General features: G+C 45.6%; 1 protein-coding gene across 7 annotated transcripts in view; it reads right to left on the bottom strand.

The window, feature by feature from the left end:
- PDE4DIP (phosphodiesterase 4D interacting protein) overlaps positions 1–27,295 on the bottom strand; it is a 1,776,665-nt gene that overhangs the window by 69,306 nt on the left and 1,680,064 nt on the right. For all 7 annotated transcript variants that reach the window (XM_069737152.1, XM_069737153.1, XM_069737154.1 and 4 more), the window contains one exon: positions 13,942–13,988. In XM_069737152.1, the coding sequence (XP_069593253.1) occupies positions 13,942–13,988 (47 nt within the window). The remainder of the gene's footprint in view (positions 1–13,941; positions 13,989–27,295) is intronic.

The raw sequence follows: 27,295 nt of genomic DNA, 5'->3' as shown, positions 1-27,295 counted from the left end.
TTCCATAGATCTTTGTTGCGGAAATATGTGGAGCCCGTTGTTCCCTCTGTTGATCCTCCGGCCCCTGTGTTGGTCAATGGGGAGTTGGAATATGTGGTTGAGAAGATTTTGGATTCTCGTTTATCGAGGCGGAAGCTTCAGTACCTTGTCAAATGGAAGGGTTATGGCCAGGAGGATAATTCTTCGGTTTCTGCCTCTGATGTCCATGCCGCTGATTTGGTTCGTACCTTTCATCGGGCTCATCCTGATCGGCCTGGGGGCTCTGGTGAGGGTTCGGTGACCCCTCCTCAAGGGGGGGGGGTACTGTTGTGAATTCAGCTTTTGGGCTCCCTCCGGTGGTTGTAGAGGGTAATGCAGTTGTGACTGGACTGCAGGATTGGACAGGTGTATCTACTAATTGCAAGGCTGACTGAGGTATATAGCCTTGCTGGACTCTTTAGTCCCTGCCGGTTGTCCATTGTTTTTGAAGGATTCTCTTCCCTGCTGGTCTCTCCAGTTTGTTGTGCTTTTTTACAAAGATAAGTCCTGGCTTTGTTTTTGCTGTCCACCTGCTGTGGACCTTAAAGTTTTGTGCATATTCTTGTTTTTGTCTTGTTCAGCTTTGTCTGTGAAGGATTTTTTGCAGCTAAGCTGTGTCTCTGGAGATGCAGATATACCCCCCATGTCTTTAGTCAGATGTGGTGATTCGTATTTTCTGTGGTGAATATTTTCTAGTGTTTTTATACTGACCGCATAGTACTCTGTTCTATTCTTTCTTTTTAACTAGTATGGCCTCCTATACTAAAATCTGATTTCATTTCTGCGTATGTTATTTCCCTCTCCTCTCACCGTCAATATTTGTGGGGGGCTATCTATCCTTTGGGGATTTTCTCTGAGGCAAGATAGGTTTCCTGTTTCTGTCTTTAGGGGAAGTTAGATCTTAGGCTGTGCCGAGGGGTCTAGGGAGTGTCAGGTACCCCCCACGGCTACTTTGCGGTCAGTACAGGGACCACCTTCTCCAGAGTCCGTCTCATGCTGCTCCTAGGCCACCAGATCATAACAATCCCCCATGTCATCTTCCAGAGTGTCAGCTACAGCGTCCATCCTTCCCTCTAATACAGAGGTTCTTTGTGCAATGTCTTGCAGTTTTGCGGTGATAGTCTGCAAGGCTGAAGCTAATTCTGCTTTAAAAGTGTCCTGTAAGGCTTTTATCAGCTCTGCTGTGTGAATAGCAGTGCCCCCGGGTAGGGTTCAGTCATCTCCCTCAGTAATCTCCGTTACCTGGGGCTGTGAGGCGGGAGAAGCTGCTGGCATTTTGTGTGTGCAGTGGCGTAGGAAGGGGGGTGCGGGGGGGCGGTCCGCCCCGGGCGGCACAATGCGGGGGGCGGCCGGCGCTGCAGGAGAAGGAAAAAAAAAAAGACCCTGGGGCAGACTTCTGGACACACTGGGGCAATGCTGGACACTGGGGCAGATTGCTGGACACACTGGGGGTAATATGCTGGACACACTGGGGCAATGCTGGACACTGGGGGTAATATGCTGGACACACTGGGGCAGACTACTGGGGCAGACTGCTGGACACACTGGGGAAAGGCTGGACACTGGGGCAGATTGCTGGACACACTGGGGGCAGTGCTGGACATACTGGGGCAGATTGCTGGACACACTGGGGGTAATATGCTGGACACACTGGGGCAGATTGCTGGACAACATGGGGGTAATATGCTGGACACACTGGGGGCAGTGCTGGACACACTGGGGCAGATTGCTGGACAACATGGGGGTAATATGCTGGACACACTGGGGCAGATTGCTGGACAACATGGGGGTAATATGCTGGACACACTGGGGGCAGGACTTGAGGCATGGGCAGAATGTAGATACGGGGCATGATTGGAGACACGGGGCAGGATTGGATCATGGGGCAGGACGGATACGATGGAGGCTGGTGGGGCAGGATGTGGAGATCATATGGGGTAGAATGGATACTCATGAGGGCAGGATGCGAGAACATATGGCTGGAGCCAGGAATGAGAAACGGGGCCAGGGTGGGGAATATTATTACCATAGGGGCTAATTAAGGGATATTATTACTGCAGTGATGTATTTATTTTATTTTTTGAGTATACTGTTTTAAATGGGGGGGCGGTCCTGTTACTGTGCAGAGTGACACTATATCGCCTTTTTTTCTTCATGTGATGTAATGTAGAAGTTGTGAAAAATTAAGTAATGTGTTCTGCAAGCGGAGCTCGAGATAACTGTGTTATTTCCTGCAGAAACGAGTCCTGGCTGGAAGGAATGATGGCGGTCTGTGCTGGATGAAAGATGAAGGACTTCACCTAGAGACGTCACTGGTGAGTCAGTGTTACCTATACACTGACACTATACACTGTATACTATATAGAGGTCCTGTGTATAATGTCACCAGTGATCTCTGTATTACCTCTACACAGACACTGCATACTAAGTACAGATCTCCTGTGAATACTGGCACTTATGGTGATAGTATTGTGGTTTTTTTTTTATTACTGATCAGTATTGTAGTATTCAGTCACTATGTGGTGGTAATATGTGGTCTGGAAATGGTGTTGTGGTATTTGTCCCTTGTATGTAGTATTATTCGGTCACTATGTGGTCTGGTCACGGTGTGGTGGTATTAAGTCACAGGTGTGGCATGTGGGGGTGACACCATTAGGCCCAGTTTAAGTTCTACAAAACAGGAAAACCGTTTTTGGTAACCTTTGTGTGCATTGAGCCGGGGGGGGGGGGGGGCGCCAAACTCGGGAACAGCCCCGGGCGGCAAAAGCTCTAGCTACGCCTCTGTGTGTGTGGCGACCATCTTGGATTTTCTTCCTCCCGAGAAGTGCTCTGTGATCGGGGGGGGGGGGGGGTGGACACCAGCCCAACAGAGTTTTTCCTTGATGGCGTTACGCTCCCATGGTCCGGGGTGAGTACAGGCTGCCGTGACATCCGAATCACCGCTGCCCGGGTGCTGGTAAGGGCTATTTTTAGCCTGCAGGGGAGCGGAGCTCAGCGGTGTGTGTCCGTCGCCATCGAGGTCCACGCATGCACCTCCTATTTTACACTTTTTGAACCCGTTAGTGACAGAGTCAATTTGGTACTTAATGACCAAGCCAATTTTTACAATTCTGACCACTGTCACTTTATGAGGTTACTAGATGGTGGCCCGATTCTAACGCATCGGGTATTCTACACTGTGTTCCAAATTATTGTGCAAATTATATTTTTCTCGGATTTTCCTAAATGGTCGGTGCAAATGACAGTCAGTCTAATAAAAGTCATCACCCGTTAGATTATACATTGAATTTTATTGAAGAAACCTCCCAATGATAACAGTATAATCTCCAAAATAAATTAAAACTCTAAATGTACTGTTCCAAATTATTAGGCACAGTAGAACTTCTTTGATGTTTTAAAGAACTGAAAATGCTCATTTGTGGAATTTGCAGCATTAGGAGGTCACATTCACTGAATAAAAAGCTATTTAACTCCAAAACATCCTAACAGGCCAAGTTACATGTTAACATAGGAACCTTCTTTGATATCACCTTCACAATTCTTACATCCATTGAACTTGTGAGTTTTTGGAGAGTTTCTGCTTGTATTTCTTTGCATGAAGTCAGAATCGCGTCCCAGAGCTGCTGTTTTGATGTGAGCGGTCTCCCACCCTCATAGTTCTTTTGCTTGATGACACTCCAAAGGTTCTCTGTATGGGTGAAGTCAGGTGAAGATGGTGGCCACACCATGAGTTTATCTCCTTTCATGCCCATAGCAGCCAATTACTCAGAGGTATTCTTTGCAGCATGAGATGGTGCATTGTCATGCATGAAGATGATTTTGCTCCTGAAGGCACGTTTCTGCTTTTTAGACCATGGAAGAAAGTTGTCAGTCAGAAACTCTAAATACTTTGCAGAGGTCATTTTCACACCTTCAGGAACCTTAAAGCGTCCTACCAGCTGTTTCCCCATGATTCTGGCCCAAAATGGGACTCCTCCACCTCCTTGCTGACGTCGCAGCCTTGTTGGGACATGGTGGCTGTCACGCTCACGCCCTGACTGGTGGGCGTGAGCTCGGGGGGTTTGTGGTCCCACTGTGCCACAAACCAGACTACCCTGGAAGGGGCGTGACTATGACAGCTGCCTGGGTTTTCACTGGAGCCTCTGATGGTGAGGTCAGGCTTGTGCAGCAAAAAAAGTTATCAAATTCACCCCACTCTCTATAGATAAGTTTATGCAAAGAATTGTGTCAATTTATTAGTGTGAACTGGGAGCGTAACAGAATATTACAGCATATGCGATTAACAACGTTTTGGCTCAACCAGAGCCTTTGTCACATATTCGCTTGTTCCAATAAGAAAATAGTGTGCAGAGAGGGGAAAGTCCCAGCGGTGAAACATAAGCTCTTAAGCAATGCACTAAGTACGCTTATTGAGGCTCCCTTCAGATGGTGTGGACCTGTGGTGTCTGGATATAGACCTGGCACACACTGCAACAGAGCAAAGCGCATAAACTTATCTATAGAGAGTGCGGTGAATTTGATAACTTTATTATATCGGGGCCTTAGGTCCATTACACCAGCACCTCGCCTTATTACAGGCTGAGTGCACGCCAAATAACCCTTTTCTAGGCTTGTGCAGCAGGCAGCTGCCAGGTGCTACTCCAGGGTCGTGTCTGGCTGTGGCTGCTGATCCCACTTGGGAGACAGGAACACTAGGATTAGTGCGGGCATCAGGCAGGGCTAGCAGATGAGCACAGATGAGATTCAGACGAGTAGGCTGGCACAACTGAGACACAGAGCTGGTAGAGACACGGCAGAGGATACAGGGCTGGCAGGAACACGGCAAAGAACACAGGACTGGCAGGAACACGGCAGAGAACACAGGGCTGGCAGGGATGGCAGGAAACACAGGACTGGAAGGCACGGCAGGAACGGCAGGACTGGCAGGAACACTGGATTGGAAGCCACGGCAGAGAACTCAGGACTGGTTATGAAGGAACAGGTAGGGGCCTGTTCACACTGGTGGTGCAGATACGGATATGTAGAATGAATAAACAGGAAGGGACCTGTTCACACTGGAGGTGCTGGTACGGAAATGTAATATGGAAGAACAGGTAGGGACCTGTTCACACAAAAGGTGCAGATAAGGAAACAAGCAGAAAGAAGTAAGAGGGAACAGGTTGGGACCTGTTCAGACTGGAAGCGAAATGCAAGGCTGCGAATAGGAGCGGTAGAGCAGCAAGAGATAGCACAGCAATACAAGCTAAGCAGAGCGGAGCCACAAGGAATGTGGAGAGGAGCTGCAGCAAGAGATACTGCTGAAGCTAAGCACAGTGGAACCACAAGGATTGCGGAGAGAAGCTGCAGCAAAAGATACTGCTGAAGCTAAGCAGAGTGGAACCGCAAGGATTGCGGAGAGAAACTGCAGCAATAGATTACTGCAGCAACGGGAGCGGAGCAGAGTAGAATGGAGCAGAACCGCAGGAGTGCGGAGTAGAGATCAAACCACAAAGCTACAGAGCAGGCAGAGCCGCAAGAGTGCGGAGCAGAAGCAGACTGAGAACACAAGGAAAGACACAGCAGGGAAGGAAGCCACAGACAAGGAGACCAAGATAGGACAAAGTACAGACAAGGCAATGGAACAAGACACAAGGACAAAGACACAAGGACCAGGATATTCTGCCTCCTGGAGGGCGGACAACAAGATCAAGGCAATAGCACAGAGAAAAGCCTCCAGAGAGGAAGTAACACAGAGCAAGACCTGGCAAACTCAGAAGCTAAACACTAACTGAGCAAACACATTGCACAGGCCCAGACCACAGGGTGGAGCTGCCCTATATACAGGAGGCCTCTTGGTAATTGGTCAGGAACTGATTAGACAGATGCACCTGATTCCTATAAGAGCCAGAGAGTTCAGGCGCCGGCCCCCTATACACATAGCCATGAAGCATGCAGAGAGCAGAGACACAGAACATGGAGCTGGCATGAAATAGAAACCACATCATGACCTGGAGCAGTGGGTAAGATAGTGTGAGAGATGTGAGGCCATGCCATGATGCCAGCAGAGTTGTTACAGTACCCCCCCTTTACGGCCCCTCTTCTTCAAGCCCGCCAGAATAACTTGTAGAAGAAGGATAGGAGCACACAGTCAGAGCCATCACAACATTCCTCTGGTAGAATGAGGTAGATGAGACATTAGAGATCTCAGGTTGCCCAGTCTCTTTGAGTCCAGTAAGATCAGCTTCCCACACAGAAGACGAAGCGGTTGCGAAACGTGCGTTGGAGTGGTGTGTGAGGGGGCTGTGACACGCATATGCTGGTTGGTATACACGGCTTACAAGTTTCCTTGCTGTTCTGTGCTGTTTTATTTGTGCTCATTTTCTACTTATATCACTGTTATTATTATTATCTTGTGCAGTACTTTTTATGAGTTTGGATTTTGTCAAATGCTATTCCAATACTTCCGATATATTACTGATTATTGATTACAATATATACTCTATATATTATCTAATTTCTTTATATACCTTTTTTGCTGCATCATTGGATTGACAATATAATGCTTCACCCATTTCATTACACAACACATCTATTATAATGATATGTATAAATATTAATTAATTATTTTCCCACATACTATTTATCACATTTATTTTTTTCACTTTTCAATCATATTTACATCAGATATCTTCATTAATTTACAATCACATACACTTTTCTTTTTTTCTTTATATGATTTATAGCAATTTTTAATATATTTATTTTCACACATTTATTTTTCACAGTTTTTTCACATTTTTGGTTTATATATTTATTGTCAGTTTGCCAATGATGCATCAATTATAGGCTTTTTGTGCCGATATGCATTTGACGAGTGTCGGATCTCATTTAAATATTTATGTATTTGGTTTATGTGCGCAGGTTTAAATTGGTAGGGAATTATATATACATATATTTCTTCATTATTATTTTTATTATTTTCATTGTATATTATTTTTTATATTTGGTATATGTTATTATTAATAATTTTATGTACATGTCAGCCGTGATATTATTTTATTTGATATATTTTATTTGATTATATTTGTATCCACTTGGTATATAATATTGATTGTTGTATCGATTGGCTCTTGCGTGTCGTAGCCCCCCCACATACTGGTTTATATTGTATTCATCTCATGATATATTTTATTCTGGATTAATTATATATATATATGTATATTTTAATAAAAATGTTATTAATTGTGTAATGTCCTTTTTAAATAATAAAAATAATTAATGAAAAAATTCTTTTGAATTTATTGTTGGTAAATATTCTCTTTGGGGTATATGCTTTTTGTTGAATATTTATTTTTTGAGTTATTATCAATATATTTTGGTATTTCTTTTCTATATAGGATTTATTCCCACACAGAAGAGGCTAGGACCAGGACTTCTTTCACCTGGTTAACTGAAAGCAGGAACTTGGAAGCTTGCGATTTGACCACAACATAATCTGATTCTTTGGAAACTGAAGACACGTTCACTGGATCCAACTTAAGCCCATCATCACAAGAAAATTGAACCTCCTTTAAACTGGTGGAAAGCAGAGATGAGAACACTTCTGTCTTGGAATCTCCACACAATAGCCAGATGGAAGCTGGAGGCATACATACAGGAAACATTTTCAGCCTGGTACCCTGAAAAAACTGGACCTCCTCTTCTAGATTAGAGGATGAGTAAGTCTCTGTCTTAATACCAAGTAGACACTTGGAAGCAGAAGGCATACATTCAGGAAGCCCCATCAGCCTGTTACTCTGACAAAACTGGACCATCTCTTCCTCCAGATTGGTGAAGAACAGAGATACAAGAGCCTCTGCTTCAACTTCTTCATCCACCTACCACATGGAGTCTGAAGGCATCTTTACAGGAAGCATCTTCTGCCCATAGTTCAGAGAGAAACTTTTAAGTGACAGGGATGTTCCTGGGAACTGGTCACTGGTATTGACTCTGGAGGTGTGCGGAGAGGACGCCACTGCTTCCTTTACTTCAGTGAGGTCAGCACACCATGATCCAATCGCCAGCCAGCAACTCAGATGGAGAGGATGTTAACACTGTAGACTGACCTTGCATTATAGGAACTAGAGACCTCTGGAGACTAGGTAGTTCAAAATGCAGCACCATGCTGGGTCTTCGGACCGGACTGGACAGTAGAGTACCCGGCTCAGAATGACCGATGGGCAAACTGGTCAGCAAGTGAAAAACAAATTTCTTTACATATAATGCTCCGCTTTGGAGCTGTAGTTGTCCCTTCGACACTGGACTGTTCATAAGTAGGACTTGGCAATCACCAAACACCTTCACAGGATTCTGGAGCAGTGGAACAGGAACCACACTTAGACTCCGTCTGGTTTGCAGCTTGAACACATCTGCAGGACCGAAGCTCCCACAAGGCACTGGAACAGGCACAGACTTTAGCGGACGGGAGTTATTCTCACCAAGGGCAGTCTCTCCTACTGGCCCGAGGTTTTGGAGCTTTAGATATCCTGGACAGAGGCTATCCAGGTGTTCCTCACAACAGCAGCGACATAGTAAGCCCTTCTTACGACTGGTCTTAGACTGGTGCTTTGCCAGTCCACTCTTGACAGTCTTTTTGGGTTCTATTTGAGTAGCTGCTTTAACGGGTATCGGAACTGGAGGATCACAGACTGTCATGGCTTGATGTGGAGGTTTCTTCCTGGGTTTCGCCCGTCTGGAGCGCCTCTCGGATCTAGATGGGGAAGACTTCACAAGAGCAGCAGGACGAGGCTTGTCAAAGACTTTACGGAAGGCCACCAGGAAGGCCCCAAGACTCATGACGATAGGATCCCCTGCTTCCCAGAGGGGAAAAATCCATAATAAAGCATCTCCTGCTAGGTAGGACATGATGTAGCCCACCTTAATCTGGTCAGAGGGAAAACAAGCTGCATTCTGCAGGATGTAGCGCAAGCACTGTTCCAGGAAGCTTTGGCATTCCTCTGGATTCCCATAGAACCTAGGCGGGTCTGCTGGGTTGTGCTCTTCCTCATAGGCCAGAAGTTGATTGTAGAGAGCATTTGAAACTATGATTGGGCTTGAGGTCTCCACAATTGGAATGACACAGGGCGGAACAAATTTTTCAGCTTGCTCATACTGGTAGTTCATCATGCTCTGCGAGCAGTAGGACATGGGATACAGCGGAGGCCATGGCCTGTGCAAACTGTCACGCTCACGCCCTGACTGGTGGGCGTGAGCTCGGGGGGTTTGTGGTCCCACTGTGCCACAAACCAGGCTACCCTGGAAGGGGCGTGACTATGACAGCTGCCTGGGTTTTCACTGGAGCCTCTGATGGTGAGGTCAGGCTTGTGCAGCAGGCAGCTGCCAGGTGCTACTCCAGGGTGGTGTCTGGCTGTGGCTGCTGATCCCACTTGGGAGACAGGAACACTAGGATTAGTGCAGGCATCAGGCAGGGCTAGCAGATGAGCACAGATGAGATTCAGACGAATAGGCTGGCACGGCTGAGACACAGAGCTGGTAGAGACACGGCAGAGGATACAGGGCTGGCAGGAACATGGCAGAGAACACAGGACTGGCAGGAACACAGCAAAGAATACAGGGCTGGCAGTGATGGCAGGAAACACAGGACTGGAAGGCACGGCAGGAACGGCAGGACTGGCAGGAACACTGGATTGGAAGGCACGGCAGAGAACTCAGGACTGGTTATGAAGGAACAGGTAGGGGCCTGTTCACACTGGAGGTGCAGGTACGGATATGTAGAATGAATAAACAGGAAGGGACCTGTTCACACTGGAGGTGCTGGTACGGAAATGTAATATGGAAGAACAGGTAGGGACCTGTTCACACAAGAGGTGCAGATAAGGAAACAAGCAGAAAGAAGTAAGAGGGAACAGGTTGGGACCTGTTCAGACTGGAAGTGAACTGCAAGGCTGCGAATAGGAGTGGTAGAGCAGCAAGAGATAGCACAGCAATAAAAGCTAAGCAGAGCGGAGCCACAAGGAATGTGGAGAGGAGCTGCAGCAAGAGATACTGCTGAAGCTAAGCAGAGTGGAACCGCAAGGATTGCGGAGAGAAGCTGCAGCAAAAGATACTGCTGAAGCTAAGCAGAGTGGAACCGCAAGGATTGCGGAGAGAAGCTGCAGCAATAGATTACTGCAGCAACGGGAGCGGAGCAGAGTAGAATGGAGCAGAACCGCAGGAGTGTGGAGTAGAGATCAAACCACAAAGCTACAGAGCTGGCAGAGCCGCAAGAGTGCGGAGCAGAAGCAGACTGAGAACACAGAGAGCAGAGACACAGAACATGGAGCTGGCATGAAATAGAAACCACATCATGACTTGGAGCAGTGGGTAAGATAGTGTGAGAGATGTGAGGCCATGCCTTGATGCCAGCAGAGTTGTTACAGTGGCCATCCACCAACCATCCACTACTCCATCTATCTGGACCATCCAGGGTTGCTTGACACTCATCAGTAAACAAGACTATTTGGAAATTAGTGTTCATGTATGTCTGGGCCCACTTTAACCATTTCTGCTTGTGAACATTGTTTACGGGTGGCTGAATAATTAGGTTTATGCACCACAGCAAGCCTTTGAAGGATCATACACCTTGAGGTTCGAGGGACTCCAGAGGCACCAGCAGCTTCAAATAACTGTTTGCTGCTTTGTAATGGTATTTTGGCAGCTGCTATCTTAATCCCATGAATTTGTCTGGCAGAAGCCTTCCTCATTATGCCTTTATCTGCATGAACTCTGTATGTGCTCTGTTTCAGTCACAAATCTCTTCACAGTATGATGACCACTCTTAAAGGGACTCTGTCACCTGAATTTGGAGGGAACAATTTTCAGCAATGGAGGCGGGGTTTTCGGGTGTTTGATTCACCCTTTCCTTACCCGCTGGCTGCATGCTGGCTGCAATATTGGATTGAAGTTCATTCTCTGTCCTCCATAGTACATGCCTGCGCAAGACAAGATTGCCTTGTGCAGGCATGTACTACGGAGGACAGAGAATGAATTTCAATCCAATATTGCAGCCAGCATGCAGCCAGCGGGTAAGGAAAGGGTGAATCAAACACCTGAAAACCCCGCCTCTATGGTTGAAGATTGTTCCCTCCAAATTCAGGTGACAGAGTCCCTTTAAGTGTTCGTGGAATATCTAATGTTTTCATACCTTGTTCAAGGCATTGCACTATTTAATGCTTTTCAGCAGCAGAGAGATCTTTTTTAGTTCCCATATTACTTGAAACCTGTGGCCTGCTTAATAATGTGGAACATAATCTTTAAGTAGTTTTCCTTTAATTAGAATCACCTGGAAAACTAATTATCACATGTGTTTAAGATTGATTTCAGTGATCCATTGAGCCCTGAGAAACAATACCATCCTTGAGTTTATTTGAAAAACAAAACAATTAAAGCTTTATGACACTTAAATCCAATTTGCATAATAATTTGGAACACAATGTAGAATATGTATGTAGTTTATTTATGAAGTTTACAGAATAATGCAATTTATACACAGGATTCAGCCGGCCGGGCGCGACCAATTAGCGAAGCGTGGTTCAAGTTCTGCGCCAATTCGCGGGCGGACTGCGCCTGTCTCTGATTGTTCGTGGCTGGGCGTGACCAATCAGTGAAGCCAGGGCCGGCTCCAGGCTTTTGAGGGCCCCAGGCGAAAGAAGTCTCAGTGGGCCCCCCTCATTAACACATACCACGATTCATGATGCACAGATACAGCAGAGAAATATAGCACAGCCAAGTAGCGTATAACACAGCCCACATCGTATATAGCACAGCCACGTAGTATATAGCACAACCACGTAGTATATAACAGTCACGTACTATATAACACAGCCACATAGTATATTGCCCAGCCACGTAGTATATAGCACAGACACGTAATATATTGCACAGCCACGTAGTATATAGCACAGCCACGCAGTATATAGCTCAGAGATGTAGTATATAACACTGCCCATGCAGTATATAACACAGGCCATGTAGTATAGAGCACAGCAATGTAGTATATTTCCCAGCCACGTAATATATACCACAGCCACGTAGTATATAGCACAGCCCACATAGTATATAGCACAGAGATGTAGTATATAACACAGCCCACGCAGTATCAAACACAGCCCACGTAGTATATAGCAATGTGGGCACCATATCCCTGTTAAAAAAAGAATTAAAATAAAAAAAGTTATATACTCACCCTCCATCGGCCCCCGGATCCAGCCTAGGCGTTTACTGATGCTCCTCGCGACGCTCCGGTCCTGAGAGCATTGCGGTCTTGGGAGATGATGACGTAACGGTCTCGCGAGACCGCTACGTCATCATCTTGCAAGACAGCAATGCATGGACCGGTCACCGGAGCGTCGGGAGGAGCAGGAAAGGCCTCGGCTGAATCCGGGGGCCCACGGAAGGTGAGTATATAATGATTTTTTATTTTTTTTATTATTTTTAACATTAGATCTTTTTACTATTGATGCCGCATGGGCAGCATCAATAGTAAAAAGTTGGTCACACAGGGTTAATAGCAGCGTTAACAGAGTGAGATACACCGCGGCATAACACGGTCCGCTAACACTGCCATTAACCCTGTGTGAGCGCTGTCTGGAGGGGAGTATGGAGTGGGCACTGACGGCAGGAGAGTAGGGAGCGGCCATTTCACCGCCGGACTGTGCCTGCCGCTGATTGGTCTTGGCCATTTTGCCGCGACCAATCAGCGACTTGGGATTTCCATTACAGACAGACAGAAAGACCGACAGACGGACAGACAGAAAGATGGAAGTGACCCTTAGACAATTATATAGTAGATAGCTCTGGAACGCTTCAACGGATCCCACTTAATCTGAGATTGTTTTTTTTGTGACATATTGTACTTCATGTTAGTGGTAAAATTTGTTTGATATAACTTGTGTTTATTTATAAAAAATAAAAAAAAGTATATTTGGAAAAATTTTCAAAAATTTTGCAATTTTCAAACTTTTAATTTTTGTACCCTTAAATGAGAGAGTAGTGTCACACCAAATAGTTAATAAATAACAATTCCCATATGTGTACTTTACGGCAGCACAATTTTGGAAATTTTTTTCAATTAGGAAAAAAGGCTTAAAAGTTGACCAACAATTTCTCATTTTTCCAACAAAACTTACAAAACCATTTTTTTAGGGACTAGGGACCAACTTACATTTGAAGTGAGTTTGGGGGGTCAATACAACAGAAAATACCCAAAAGTGACACCATTCTAAAAACTGCACTCTCAAGGTGCGCAAAACCACATTCAAGACGTTTATAAACCCTTCAGGTGCTTCACAAGAACAATGTGGAAGGAAAAAACAAACATTTACTTTTTCACAAAAAATTTACTCTGGAAACAATTTTTTTTATTTTCACAAGGATACTGGAGAAAATGGACCACAAAATTTGTTGCGCAGTTTCTTCTGAATATGCAGATATTTTATTTTAATAATTTGTGAATAAGTGTTTAATATATTTCAGATGTATCATCTCACTAGATAATTTTTTTAATGTTTAGGTGTGTATTTTGATACGTGGAGTGAAACAGATATTTTCTACAATCATTTCTATTTGGTTTGCCAGCATTCCCGTAATATACAGTAATATAAAGCGCAATGGCTGTCATTGAAGTTCTAATACATTTCTTGCGCCTCATGAAAGCCAGCTCTATTTGAGGGACATCCAGTGTTTGCACATGACAACATAGCAAACACTGGATGCTCGGGCTCACCTTTCAAGTAAATGGGGTCTGGGTTCAGGTTCAGGTCCGGATACTGTTCTGGTATCCGACCCCAAACTTTTTGTAACTGTTTGGCCGAACCCGCCGGACTTGAACATCCAGGTGTCTACCCATCTCTATAGTTGATAACATTTATTACATTTTTAGTATCTTAACTGCTATCAATCCCTTACCTGTAGATTTAATCTTGCTTTCTTTAAGGCACCATAGGTAGTTGTAACTGCAATAAAACATGAAAGAGTGCTCAATAGTGAAACATAACAAATTAACTGCCTTAGAATTTCATTGTATACTGTATTTACAGCTCTACATGCTGCATAAAAACATACAAGTATATGACTTTGATCCTATTGCGTAATATTCAGTTTACCCACATTTAAAACTAGTGTCTGTTTTAGGCCATGTTCACACATTCAGTATTTGGTCAGTATTTTACATCAGTATTTTGTAACCAGGAGTGGATGAAAAATGCAGAAGTGGTGATGTGTTTCTATGAGGCTACATTCACACTATCAGTATTTAGTCAGTATTTCCCATCAGCATTTGTAATAAATACTTATGTAAAATAACCCCCAGTCCACACAGTTTTAAGCGCGCCCTAAAAACTCATTTGTTCTGATTGGCCTACCGCCTCAACGCATTAACCTAACTATCCCTGTGTGGCCCATTAAAATAAAAAAAAACATAATTGGGTTCCTCGCATCATGTTCTCATACACTTTATGCAGTTAATAGCCCTCTGTGTCTGTACTGCTACATACTTAGGCAGTTAACTGGTTCATGCAGCTTTACATGAACACCTGAGCCTTATACTATGGCCGGTCCGAATAACTAAAGCAATTGTTACCATCCACCTCTCGTGTCTCCCCTTTCCTCATAGTTTGTAAGCTTGTGAGCAGGGCCCTCACTCCTCTTGGTATCTATTTTGAACTGTGATTTCTGTTATGCTGTAATGTCTATTGTCTGTATAAGTCCCCTCTATAATTTGTAAAGCACTGCGGAATATGTTGGCGCTATATAAATAAAATTATTATTATTATTATTATTATAATAATGACCAAATACTAATAGTGTGAACGTAGCCTCATACTTTTGCTCTCATTTCGGCTTACAAATACTGACATAAAGTATTGACAAAATACTGATCATGTGAACAAGGCCTTAGTATCCCTGCTATATCTGTTTTAGACAGGACATTGCTGTCTAAAAAAGGGCTGATCATTCTGTTTTTCTTATTTTGTGTACTGTATCGATCTGGTATTTTCAGTGTTTTTTCCAAAATTGTTTTATTTCCCTGAAAGTTTTGTAGAAAAATCACTGTGTGCATGTAAGGAGGAGGACAAGAGAGGACAAGTACAGTTCATGCCTGAGTAACTGCAAGAAAACACTGCCATCTGCTAGTCAAAGGAGAAAGTGAAAGTAAAGAAATAATTATAGCAATAGGAACCCCAAGAATGGAAGTACATGTTCCCAGGGAAGAGATTGAAGATGACACCAGGTCAGGTGACACCTGTGTTGCAATTATTAACTATAAAAGGTCTGACCAGAAAGGTAGGAGTTGGCTCCAGAACCTGTTTCAGGACAGGTCATGTGGCTTTGAGGTGGGCTTGCAACAACCATCATCATAGAAGGGTCCGACAGCTATCAGAGGTCGGAGAAGGCCTGAGCTGTGTGGAAGATCTGTGCCACGCGCCAGTAGAAGACCATTTGCAGTGCTAGTGGGAGACTGTAAGGACCGCCAATAAAAGATCGTGATCACATGAAAACACCAGGCTTGGGAGAGGATCCGGCTGCAGCAGAGGACCATTCCTGCAGGCTGGTACTTCCAGCATAGATGTACAGTGGGGAAACAGATGACCAGTGCGACAAGTCCACTATATACACAGTGACTCCCATATCTAGGACGTGCGGCCTAAAGGGAAATGCCGGTGATCCCTGCTAGTCCCAGTGTAAGGATCAGAGGTGTTTACAGTCACTACGATGGAGACGGCCTAGTACTGAGAGTGGCGCCCGTTAAGCTGAGATATATAGGTTAAGCCTTATTCTCTAGCAGTTAAACAATTGTTGAATAAGAGCAGTGTACATAAATAGGACTTTGGATAGATATCGCATTTAGTTGCATCAATGTGTTCTGATAGTATACTGTTTTGACCCTGTTACTGTTGCCTGCAATATAGTGCTTACTTGTGTGTGTATATATATATATATATATATATATATATATATATTTTCATTCTGTGTAAGTCAAATAAATAGTGTTGGTTAAGTAGCACTGTCTACTCATTGTCTGCGCTGTTGCATCCAAGTAACCCACATATTTCTAATGAATCTAGAATTAAACACATTATGCATTCCTTTTTTAGGGTATGTTCCGACGGTCAGTAAACGCTGCGGGTTGGACGCTGGTCCAACCCGCTGCGACCAGATGTTACAACATAGTGGATGGGATTTCAAGAAATCCCATGTCCACTATGCGTGCATGGACGCCTCCGGCTTCCCTGCGGAGACGGACATGCGGCGCATCTTTCCAGAAAACAGCATGTTTTGCGAAGATGCTCAGTCTCCAAAAGATAAATATCACCAGTCCAATGTATAGGATGCAGTGATTCTGCGTGGTTCAATGAAGACATGCAGAATCACCTGCGTTCAAAAGCCAGCAGCGCTTTGGACGGAGCAGACATGTGCCGTGTGCAAAGAGCTGCCGATTACTGCCCGTGGGGACGTAGCCATAGTGATTTGTAAATAGGCTTTTAATAAACGTTATCATTTATTCAGTATTAAATAGAGACAACTGTTTGCATGTCTAGTTGTCATTTGTTTGTAACAGTTCCGATATTTTATTTATATATTAATGATCAGGTCAGAAAAGGTCTTAATGACTGACAGTTTTTGTAATTGTTGCATCTAATATTGTAAGCAGACATAACTTTTTTTTATTTTGTAGTCTTTTTTGAGTGACAAATTGTATTTTCTTGCACTGTTTTGGGGTATGTATAAATTATGTTGTAATCCAAACTCCTTGAGCAGCACATCCATGCTGAACTTTCCTCTCACTTTGCATCTAATTCTCTTCGACAACCTACTGAACAATCTGGCTTCCGTCCCCACCATTACACTTACACTGCCCTGACCAAAATTACTAAAGACTAAAGGTACCTTCACACTAAACGATATCACTAGCGATCTGTGACGTTGCAGCGTCCTGGATAGCGATATCGTTCAGTTTGACACGCAGCAGCGATCAGAATCCTGCTGTGACATCGTTGGTCGGGACTAGAAGGCCAGAACTTTCTTTGGTCGCTGGCTCTCCCGCTGACATCGCTGAATCGGCGTGTGTGACGCCGATTCAGCGATGTCTTCGCTGGTAACCAGGGTAAACATCGGGTTACTAAGCACAGGGCCACGCTTAGTAACCCGATATTTACCCTCGTTAGCATCCTAAAAGTAAAAAAACAAACGCTTCATACTTACCTTCCGCTGTCTGTCATTGTTAGTTTGTTTACTGTAAGTGATTCTTGTATTTTGATGTAAGCTCTTCTCATGTACAGCACCATGGAATTAATGGTGCTTTATAAATAATAATAATATTTTGTTTTATATTTTTGTTTGATAGTTGTAGCTTATATTTTTTATTGTTCATGCTTCCAAATAACCAGATGAATACCTTTTTCAGGTGTTTGTGGTTGTGTGGATACTGAATATTTTTCAGATTCAGATATTTTTGCAATTTTATTGATTAGTAGGGACTTTATGTTTAATAACTTTTTAAAGATGTTTTATTTGCGTATATTGTCTTTAATTAATAGTAGCCCAAATTTCAGGAGAAAAGAGTCCAGTATAGTGACAGTTGTCACTGGCTGAGCTAATTTGTGTCTGTTAGGACCCATAAGCTCTGCTATGCTGGCAGACACCAGTTGACCATGTGACGGCAAAGTCCTACAGAAGCCACTGCATAGCCAATGCTTCTGTACACTACATAGTACTTATCTAGCATTGTGTAGCAAGCAAAATAGAAGGCAAAAGTAGTAATAAACCTCTTCTTTCTTATTCACAGAGTGTGTCTGACAACCAGGCACCTTATCAGTTTCTGCTAAAATGCAGAAGTAGGAGCTTTAACCCCTCTTCATAAATGTACAATAGGCAGCACTAACTGGTGTAAATTTAAGCTGTTTGGTCAATACAGGATTTAAAAAATCAGATTAGTTCATTTAAAAATAGATGTTTTGGTTTTTGTTTTACATCCATTCTTGTTCTGTTTGTAACAAATATTTTTTTTTACTGCAGGTGTTTGTTGAGGTTCTGTGCATGTGCTAAAAAATGGATTGATTAATGAATAACTTAACAGATGTCCACCATCCGTTATGACTAAAGTTGAGCGACCTTGACCTTTTTAGAGTCGAGCCGGGTTTCGCGAAACCCGACTATCTCAAAAGTCGGGTCGAGTGAAATCGGCCGATTATGACGTAAAGTCGGGATCGACCGAAACACGAAACCCAATGCAAGTCAATGGGGCAGCATAGTCGGCAGTGAGTGGGGGCCAGGAAAACACCTAGAGTGCCCATTTTAATGTCAAAACCATCCATTCTTCTTAATGAAGCTTGTCAAGCGTAATTTACCTTATAATAATTGGAAGGCATTTGAAATTGGGGGTCATTTGGCTAAAGTTGTGGTGGGTAGGGCTGGTTCAAGTAATTAGTGGGCCCAGGAAATCTGGACCACGTCACGGCAGTGGAGCAGGGAGAGGTAAGTATTTCAACTTTGCAAGTGCTGTGAACCTGAGCAAGTAGGGGGGGCCCACTCGTTGGCATTGGCACTGGCACAGGGCCCCTCAAAGTACAGCGGTGTGTTTGCACGGCGGGGGCGCCTCCCACCGGCAGCAACACTTTTGCGTACTATGAGAGGCCCTGTGCCAGTGACGTCGCCAACTAGTATTCCTCCCCCCACCTGATGAAGGAACCTGCACTTTCATCTGCACCTTCCTCTTTGTCCCCGTGTAAGGTGGTATGGTATGCGGGAAGAGCAACCTGACTTTCAGCAGGGTCACGATGTTGTTGTGTAGCGTGCACGGGGAATGTTGCGTTATGGGTCAATGTACCAGCAGACTCATCTATCACTGGCTGGGCAATGGGCAGGATGAGGAGGAAACACAGATATAGGCCCAAATAATAAAGTGGGCTAAATGCAGTTCAAAATTGGTAACACAGGAATAACCAGGGGGCATTGCAGTGGAGGACAACTGGAATGAGAGGCTGACACAGAGAGTAGGCCCAAATCAGTAAGTAGTCGAAATGCAGTTCAAAATTGGCAACCGTAGTAAACAGGCGGCACAGCTTTGTTCAGTGGAGGAGAACAGCAAGGAGTGGCAGACACCGATAGTAGGCCCCAACCCAACTAGTAGGCCAAATGCAGTCTAACATTAACAACTACTTAACGAGCGCCTGAAAACGGAATTTCAGGACAGGAAACCAGGAGAACAGCAAGGAGCGGCAGACACTGTTTGTAGGCCCCAAACCAACTAGTACGCCAAATGCAGTTGTTCCATTTAACCACAATTTAATGAGAGCCTGAAGATAGAAGTTCAGGAAAGGCAACCTGGAGAACACCTTGGAGTGGAACACACCATCTCTCTCCATCCCATACCCATTTTGTAGGCCTAATGCTGTGTAGTTTTCTACAACAACTAAACGAGAGTCGGAAGATCGAAGCAATGGCGAGGAAACCTGGAGAACACCTTGGAGTGTAACACACCATCTCTCTCCATCCCATACCCATTTTGTAGGCCTAATGCTGTGTAGTTTTCTACAACTACTAAACGAGAGTCGGAAGACCGAAGCAATGGCAAGGCAACCTGGGGAACACCTTGGAGTGTAACACACCATCTCTCTCCACCCGATACCCATTTTGTAGGCCTAATGTAGTGTAGTTTTCTACAACTACTAAACGAGAGTCGGAAGACCGAAGCAATGGCAAGGCAACCTGGGGAACACCTTGGAGTGTAACACACCATCTCTCTCCACCCCATACCCATTTTGTAGGCCTAATGCAGTGTAGTTTTCTACAACTACTAAACGAGAGTCGGAAGACCGAAGCAATGGCAAGGCAACCTGGGGAACACCTTGGAGTGTAACACACCATCTCTCTCCACCCGATACCCATTTTGTAGGCCTAATGCAGTGTAGTTTTCTACAACTACTAAACGAGAGTCGGAAGATCGAAGCAATGGCGAGGAAACCTGGAGAACACCTTGGAGTGTAACACACCATCTCTCTCCACCCCATACCCATTTTGTAGGCCTAATGCTGTGTAGTTTTCTACAACTACTAAACGAGAGTCGGAAGACTGAAGCAATGGCAAGGCAACCTGGGGAACACCTTGGAGTGTAACACACCATCTCTCTCCACCCGATACCCATTTTGTAGGCCTAATGCAGTGTAGTTTTCTACAACTACTAAACGAGAGTCGGAAGATCGAAGCAATGGCGAGGAAACCTGGAGAACACCTTGGAGTGTAACACACCATCTCTCTCCACCCCATACCCATTTTGTAGGCCTAAAGCAGTGTAGTTTTCTACAACTACTAAACGAGAGTCGGAAGACCGAAGCAATGGCAAGGCAACCTGGGGAACACCTTGGAGTGTAACACACCATCTATCTCCACCCGATACCCATTTTGTAGGACTAATGCAGTGTAGTTTTCTACAACTACTAAACGAGAGTCGGAAGACCGAAGCAATGGCAAGGCAACCTGGGGAACACCTTGGAGTGTAACACACCATCTCTCTCCACCCGATACCCATTTTGTAGGCCTAATGCAGTGTAGTTTTCTACAACTACTAAACGAGAGTCGGAAGATCGAAGCAATGGCGAGGAAACCTGGAGAACACCTTGGAGTGTAACACACCATCTCTCTCCACCCCATACCCATTTTGTAGGCCTAATGCAGTGTAGTTTTCTACAACTACTAAACGAGAGTCGGAAGACCGAAGCAATGGCAAGGCAACCTGGGGAACACCTTGGAGTGTAACACACCATCTCTCTCCACCCGATACCCATTTTGTAGGCCTAATGCAGTGTAGTTTTCTACAACTACTAAACGAGAGTCGGAAGATCGAAGCAATGGCGAGGAAACCTGGAGAACACCTTGGAGTGTAACACACCATCTCTCTCCACCCCATACCCATTTTGTAGGCCTAATGCAGCCTACTTTCCGACAACTACTAAACGAGAGCATGAAGATCGAAGCTCAGGAAAGGCAACCTGGGGAACACCTTGGCGTGTAACACACCATCTCTCTCCACCCCATACCCATTTTGTAGGCCTAATGCAGCCTACTTTCCGACAACTACTAAACGAGAGCATGAAGATCGAAGCTCAGGAAAGGCAACCTGGGGAACACCTTGGAGTGTAACACACCCTCTCTCTACACCACGGAAGGGCTGATTCTTAGGAAGGAAGGCTGTCGGAAAGAAGCAGGGCGCGTCCGAGGGTGATTATATTCTTATTAGGTATATACTCACCCTCGGACGCGCCCTGCTTCTTTATTTGTAATGAATGTTTATTTGCAATGTGGTTTTGACTTACTCTATTTTTTTGGTAAATAATGATTTTATTATTTTCATTGTTTTGCATCTTCTTGGCAATAATATAAAGAAGACGCGACAGGACAACACTCGGTGGATGCCATATCTGTGTTTTAAATTGAAAAAACCTTTCAGTTAACTACTTGCAGGAGAAAGTTATTGTAGCTGGTGGCCATTTTTAGTACTGTACCAGATTTTTGTTGTATGTGTTTGTTTTTAATGTTAAAATGTCTGCATTTGATATCTCTCCAGTATTTTAATTTTTATAAGCAAAATACTTATTTTTATATTTTCTGATGTTGGTTCAAGGGGTACACGGGCAGCAGTAGACAGGTCAGTGGAGGCCTAGTGGAAGGAGGGACCGCAGACAGGCTTCGAAGCCCTAACATAATAAATTGGGCTGGGTGTAGGCAATTTAAAATTGGTTCCAGGGGAACCCAGGCAGCAGTAGACAGGTCAGTGGAGGCCTAGTGGAAGGAGGGACCGCAGACAGGCTTCGAAGCCCTAACATAATAAATTGGCCTGGCTGTAGGCAATTTAAAATTGGTTCCAGGGGAACACGGGCGGCAGTAGACAGGTCAGTGGAGGCCTAGTGGAAGGAGGGACCGCAGACAGGCTTCGAAGCCCTAACATAATAAATTGGGCTGGCTGTAGGCAATTTAAAATTGGTTCCAGGGGAACCCGGGCAGCAGTAGACAGGTCAGTGGAGGCCTAGTGGAAGGAGGGACCGCAGACAGGCTTCGAAGCCCTAACATAATAAATTGGCCTGGCTGTAGGCAATTTACAATTGGTTCCAGGGGAACACGGGCGGCAGTAGACAGGTCAGTGGAGGCCTAGTGGAAGGAGGGACCGCAGACAGGCTTCGAAGCCCTAACATAATAAATTGGGCTGGCTGTAGGCAATTTAAAATTGGTTCCAGGGGAACCCGGGCAGCAGTAGACAGGTCAGTGGAGGCCTAGTGGAAGGAGGGACCGCAGACAGGCTTCAAAGCCCTAACATAATAAATTGGGCTGGCTGTAGGCAATTTAAAATTGGTTCCAGGGGAACATGGGCAGCAGTGGCCTGGTCAGTGTAGTAGTAGTGGAAAAACGGGCCGCAGACAGGCTTCGAAGGCCTAACATAACAAAAATTGGGATGTAGGCAATTTACAATTGGTTCCAGGGGAACACGGGCAGCAGTAGACAGGTCAGTGGAGGCCTAGTGGAAGGAGGGACCGCAGACAGGCTTCGAAGCCCTAACATAATAAATTGGCCTGGCTGTAGGCAATTTACAATTGGTTCCAGGGGAACACGGGCGGCAGTAGACAGGTCAGTGGAGGCCTAGTGGAAGGAGGGACCGCAGACAGGCTTCGAAGCCCTAACATAATAAATTGGGCTGGCTGTAGGCAATTTAAAATTGGTTCCAGGGGAACCCGGGCAGCAGTAGACAGGTCAGTGGAGGCCTAGTGGAAGGAGTGACCGCAGACAGGCTTCGAAGGCCTAACATAAGAAAAATGTCAATACAATGGTATTGACAGTGCCAGGCATTGAAGGATGTCAGCGCATAGACTAAACATTGGTGGAGCTGTGAGAGAAAATTTTGCAAGTGGTAGAGCACTGTTTGACCTGGGGGGGGGGGGGACTGTCTTGTGGCCGGCGGTACAGGCCCAGGGCCCCTCATATTACAACGGTGTGTCTGACGTTGGGTGCGCACCACCACCGCCAGACACTTTATTGTACTATGAGGGACCTAGTGGCAGTGCCGTCGACCAAAAGCGGGCACACCCACCTCTTCAGACAAACAGTACTCTCACGGGTGCTGGCGCCAAGTGGCGATACCACGGCCCCGTGTGGGGACTTTGGCCATTTAGGGAGGTGTTAACATGTCGGATGCTGGACAATCAGGTGCTGCAAATTACGAGATTGGAAAAGTCGTTCAGAATAGTCCACAGGCAAGACCTTTACATAGGAAAGCTAGGTGTCAGCCGGGCAAGGTGGGGCAAAAGATTTCGAAATCCAGTTGTGGTTCATTTTAATGAAGGTTAGATCATCTACATTTTGGGTAGCCAGACGAGTCCTTTTTTCTGTTAGTATTGAACCTGCAGCACTGAATACTCTTTCTGATAGGACACTAGCTGCCGGGCAAGCAAGCTCCTGCAATGCATATTCTGCCAATTCTGGCCAGGTGTCTAATTTTGATGCCCAGTAATCAAATGGGAATGACGGTTGAGGGAGAACGTCGATAAGGGATGAAAAATAGTTAGTAACCATACTGGACAAATGTTGTCTCCTGTCACTTTGAATTGATGCTGCAGTACCTGTCCTGTCTGCGGTCATAGCAAAATCACTCCACAACCTGGTCAGAAAACCCCTCTGGCCAATGACACTTCTGATTTCTGCCCCTCTAACACCTCTGGTCTGCTGGCCCCTGCAGCTCGTGTTAGAACGATCACGGGCGCTGTGTGCAGGGAATGCCAGAAGCAAACGGTCAACAAGAGTTGATTGTTTGGTTGCTAATATTAGTTCCAAGTTCTCATGTGGCATTATATTTTGCAATTTGCCTTTATAGCGAGGATCAAGGAGGCAGGCCAACCAGTAATCGTCATCGTTCATCATTTTTGTTATGCGTGTGTCCCTTTTGAGGATACGTAAGGCATAATCCGCCATGTGGGCCAAAGTTCCAGTTCTCAAATCTGTGGTGGTGCTTGGTTGAGGGGCAGTTTCAGGCAAATCCACGTCACTTGTGTCCCTCCAAAAACCAGAACCCGGCCTTGCCGCGCCAACAATTTCCACTGGCCCCGGAAAAGCTTCCTCATTAAAAATATAATCATCCCCATCATCCTCCTCGTCCTCCTCTTCGCCCGCTACCTCGTCCTGTACACTGCCCTGGCCAGACAATGGCTGACTGTCATCAAGGCTTTCCTCTTCCTCAGCTGCAGACGCCTGATCCTTTATGTGCGTCAAACTTTGCATCAGCAGACGCATTAGGGGGATGCTCATGCTTATTATGGCGTTGTCTGCACTAACCAGCCGTGTGCATTCCTCAAAACACTGAAGGACTTGACACATGTCTTGAATCTTCGACCACTGCACACCTGACAACTCCATGTCTGCCATCCTACTGCCTGCCCGTGTATGTGTATCCTCCCACAAAAACATAACAGCCCGCCTCTGTTCACACAGTCTCTGAAGCATGTGCAGTGTTGAGTTCCACCTTGTTGCAACGTCTATGATTAGGCGATGCTGGGGAAGGTTCAAAGAACGCTGATAGGTCTGCATACGGCTGGAGTGTACGGGCGAACGGCGGATATGTGAGCAAAGTCCACGCACTTTGAGGAGCAGGTCGGATAACCCCGGATAACTTTTCAGGAAGCACTGCACCACCAGATTTAAGGTGTGAGCCAGGCAAGGAATGTGTTTCAGTTGGGAAAGGGAGATGGCAGCCATGAAATTCCTTCCGTTATCACTCACTACCTTGCCTGCCTCAAGATCTACAGTGCCCAGCCACGACTGCGTTTCTTTCTGCAAGAACTCGGACAGAACTTCAGCGGTGTGTCTGTTGTCGCCCAAACACTTCATAGCCAATAGAGCCTGCTGACGTTTGCCAGTAGCTGCCCCATAATGGGAGACCTGGTGTGCAACAGTGGCAGCTGCGGATGGAGTGGTTGTGCGACTGCGGTCTGTGGACGAGGTCTCGCTTCTGCAGGAGGACGAGGAGGAGGAGGAGGGGGTGCGAATGGCTACAGCCAACTGTTTCCTAGACCGTGGGCTAGGCAGAACTGTCCCAAACTTGCTGTCCCCTGTGGACCCTGCATCCACCACATTTACCCAGTGTGCCGTGATGGACACGTAACGTCCCTGGTCATGCCTACTGGTCCATGCATCTGTTGTCAGGTGCACCTTTGTGCTCACAGATTGCCTGAGTGCATGGACGATGCGCTCTTTAACATGCTGGTGGAGGGCTGGGATGGCTTTTCTGGAAAAAAAGCGTCGACTGGGTAGCTCGTAGCGTGGTACAGCGTAGTCCATCAGGGCTTTGAAAGCTTCGCTTTCAACTAACCGGTAGGGCATCATCTCTAACGAGATTAGTCTAGCTATGTGGGCGTTCAAACCCTGTATACGCGGATGCGAGGCTAAAGTACTTCCTTTTTCTAACCATAGTCTCATGTAGGGTGAGCTGGACTGGAGAGCTGGAGATCGTGGAACTAGCGGGGGTGCCGGTGGACATGGCAGACTGAGAGACGGTGGGAGATGGTATTGTTGCCGCCGGTGCCCTAGATGCAGTGTTTCCTACTACGAAACTGGTGATTCCCTGACCCTGACTTCTTTGGCCTGGCAAAGAAACCTGCACAGATACTGCAGGTGGTGCAGAAAATGGTGGCCCTACACTGCCGGAAAGGATGTTGCGTTGATGACTAGCTTCATTGGCCGAGGGTGCTACAACCTTAAGGGACGTTTGGTAGTTAGTCCAAGCTTGCAAATGCATGGTGGTTAAATGTCTATGCATGCAACTTGTATTGAGACTTTTCAGATTCTGCCCTCTGCTTAAGGTAGTTGAACATTTTTGACAGATGACTTTGCGCTGATCAATTGGATGTTGTTTAAAAAAATGCCAGACTGCACTCTTTCTAGCATCGGATACCTTTTCAGGCATTGCAGACAGAGCTTTAACCGGATGGCCACGCTGTCCTCCAACAGGTTTTGACTTTGCCACGCGTTTTGGGCAAGATACGGGCCCGGCAGATGGAACCTGTTGCGATGTTGATGCCTGCTGCGGCCCCTCCTCCTCCGCTTCAGAACTGCTGCCGCCTGCACCCTGTTCCCCCAATGGCTGCCAATCGGGGTCAAGAACTGGGTCATCTATTACCTCTTCTTGTAGCTCGTGTGCAACTTCGTCTGTGTCACCTTGTCGGTCGGTGGTATAGCGTTCGTGATGGGGCAACATAGTCTCATCAGGGTCTGATTCTTGATCAGCACCCTGCGAGGGCAATGTTGTGGTGTGATTCAAAGGACCAGCATAGTAGTCTGGCTGTGGCTGTGCATTCAGTGCACTCCATGTCAGATTCAACTTGTAATGGGCATGGACTGTTAACTGCTTCACTTTCTAAGCCAGGGACGGTATGTGTAAAGAGCTCCATGGAGTAACCCGTTGTGTCGCCTGCTGCATTCTTCTCTGTTGTTGTTTTTGCTGAAGAGGACAAGGAAGCGACTTGTCCCTGACCGTGAACATCCACTAACGACGCGCTGCTTTTACTTTTACCAGTTTCACGAGAGGAGGCAAAAGAGCTAGAGGCTGAGTCAGCAAGATAAGCCAAAACTTGCTCTTGCTGCTCCGGCTTTAAAAGCGGTTTTCCTACTCCCAGAAAAGGGAGCGTTCGAGGCCTTGTGTAGCCAGACGACGAACCTGGCTCCACAGCTCCAGACTTAGGTTCTATATTGTTTTTCCCACGACCACCTGATGCTCCACCACTACCACTACCCTCATTACCAGCTGACAATGAACACCCCCGGCCACGACCTCTTCCACCAGACTTCCTCATTGTTTTAAAAACGTTACCAAACTAACGGTATTTGTTGCAGTCACACAACTTACACGGTGAGCTATAACTTCAGTATGATTTAGCTACCCCTTTACAGGTGGGTGAGACCACAACGAAAATCAGGCACAATGTTACACACTCTGTTGTTGGTGGCAACAAATGAGAGAGATGCCACACACGCAGGACTGTCACTGAAGCGCAAATGTAAATATTAATCTCCCACTGATTTGTGTTTTTTTTTTTAAAAAGGAGACTTTAGAAAAAAAAAAAAAAATGATTTTTTAAGGAAGAATTTATAAACCAAATAAAATGAAATGATTTTTTCAGGGAGAATTTAGAAAACAAATAAAACATAAAATAACCTTTCTAGGGCCCAGTGAGTGAGAGAGGACACACACAGGAGTCAGGAGTGGCACACAAGCCCAGAGGCC

Source organism: Ranitomeya imitator, chromosome 8 (assembly GCF_032444005.1).
Source record: "Ranitomeya imitator isolate aRanImi1 chromosome 8, aRanImi1.pri, whole genome shotgun sequence".
NCBI classification, from domain to species: Eukaryota; Metazoa; Chordata; class Amphibia; order Anura; family Dendrobatidae; genus Ranitomeya; species Ranitomeya imitator.
Note: the sequence above shows the minus strand (reverse complement) of the source record. Positions and strands in the feature narration are given on the sequence as shown.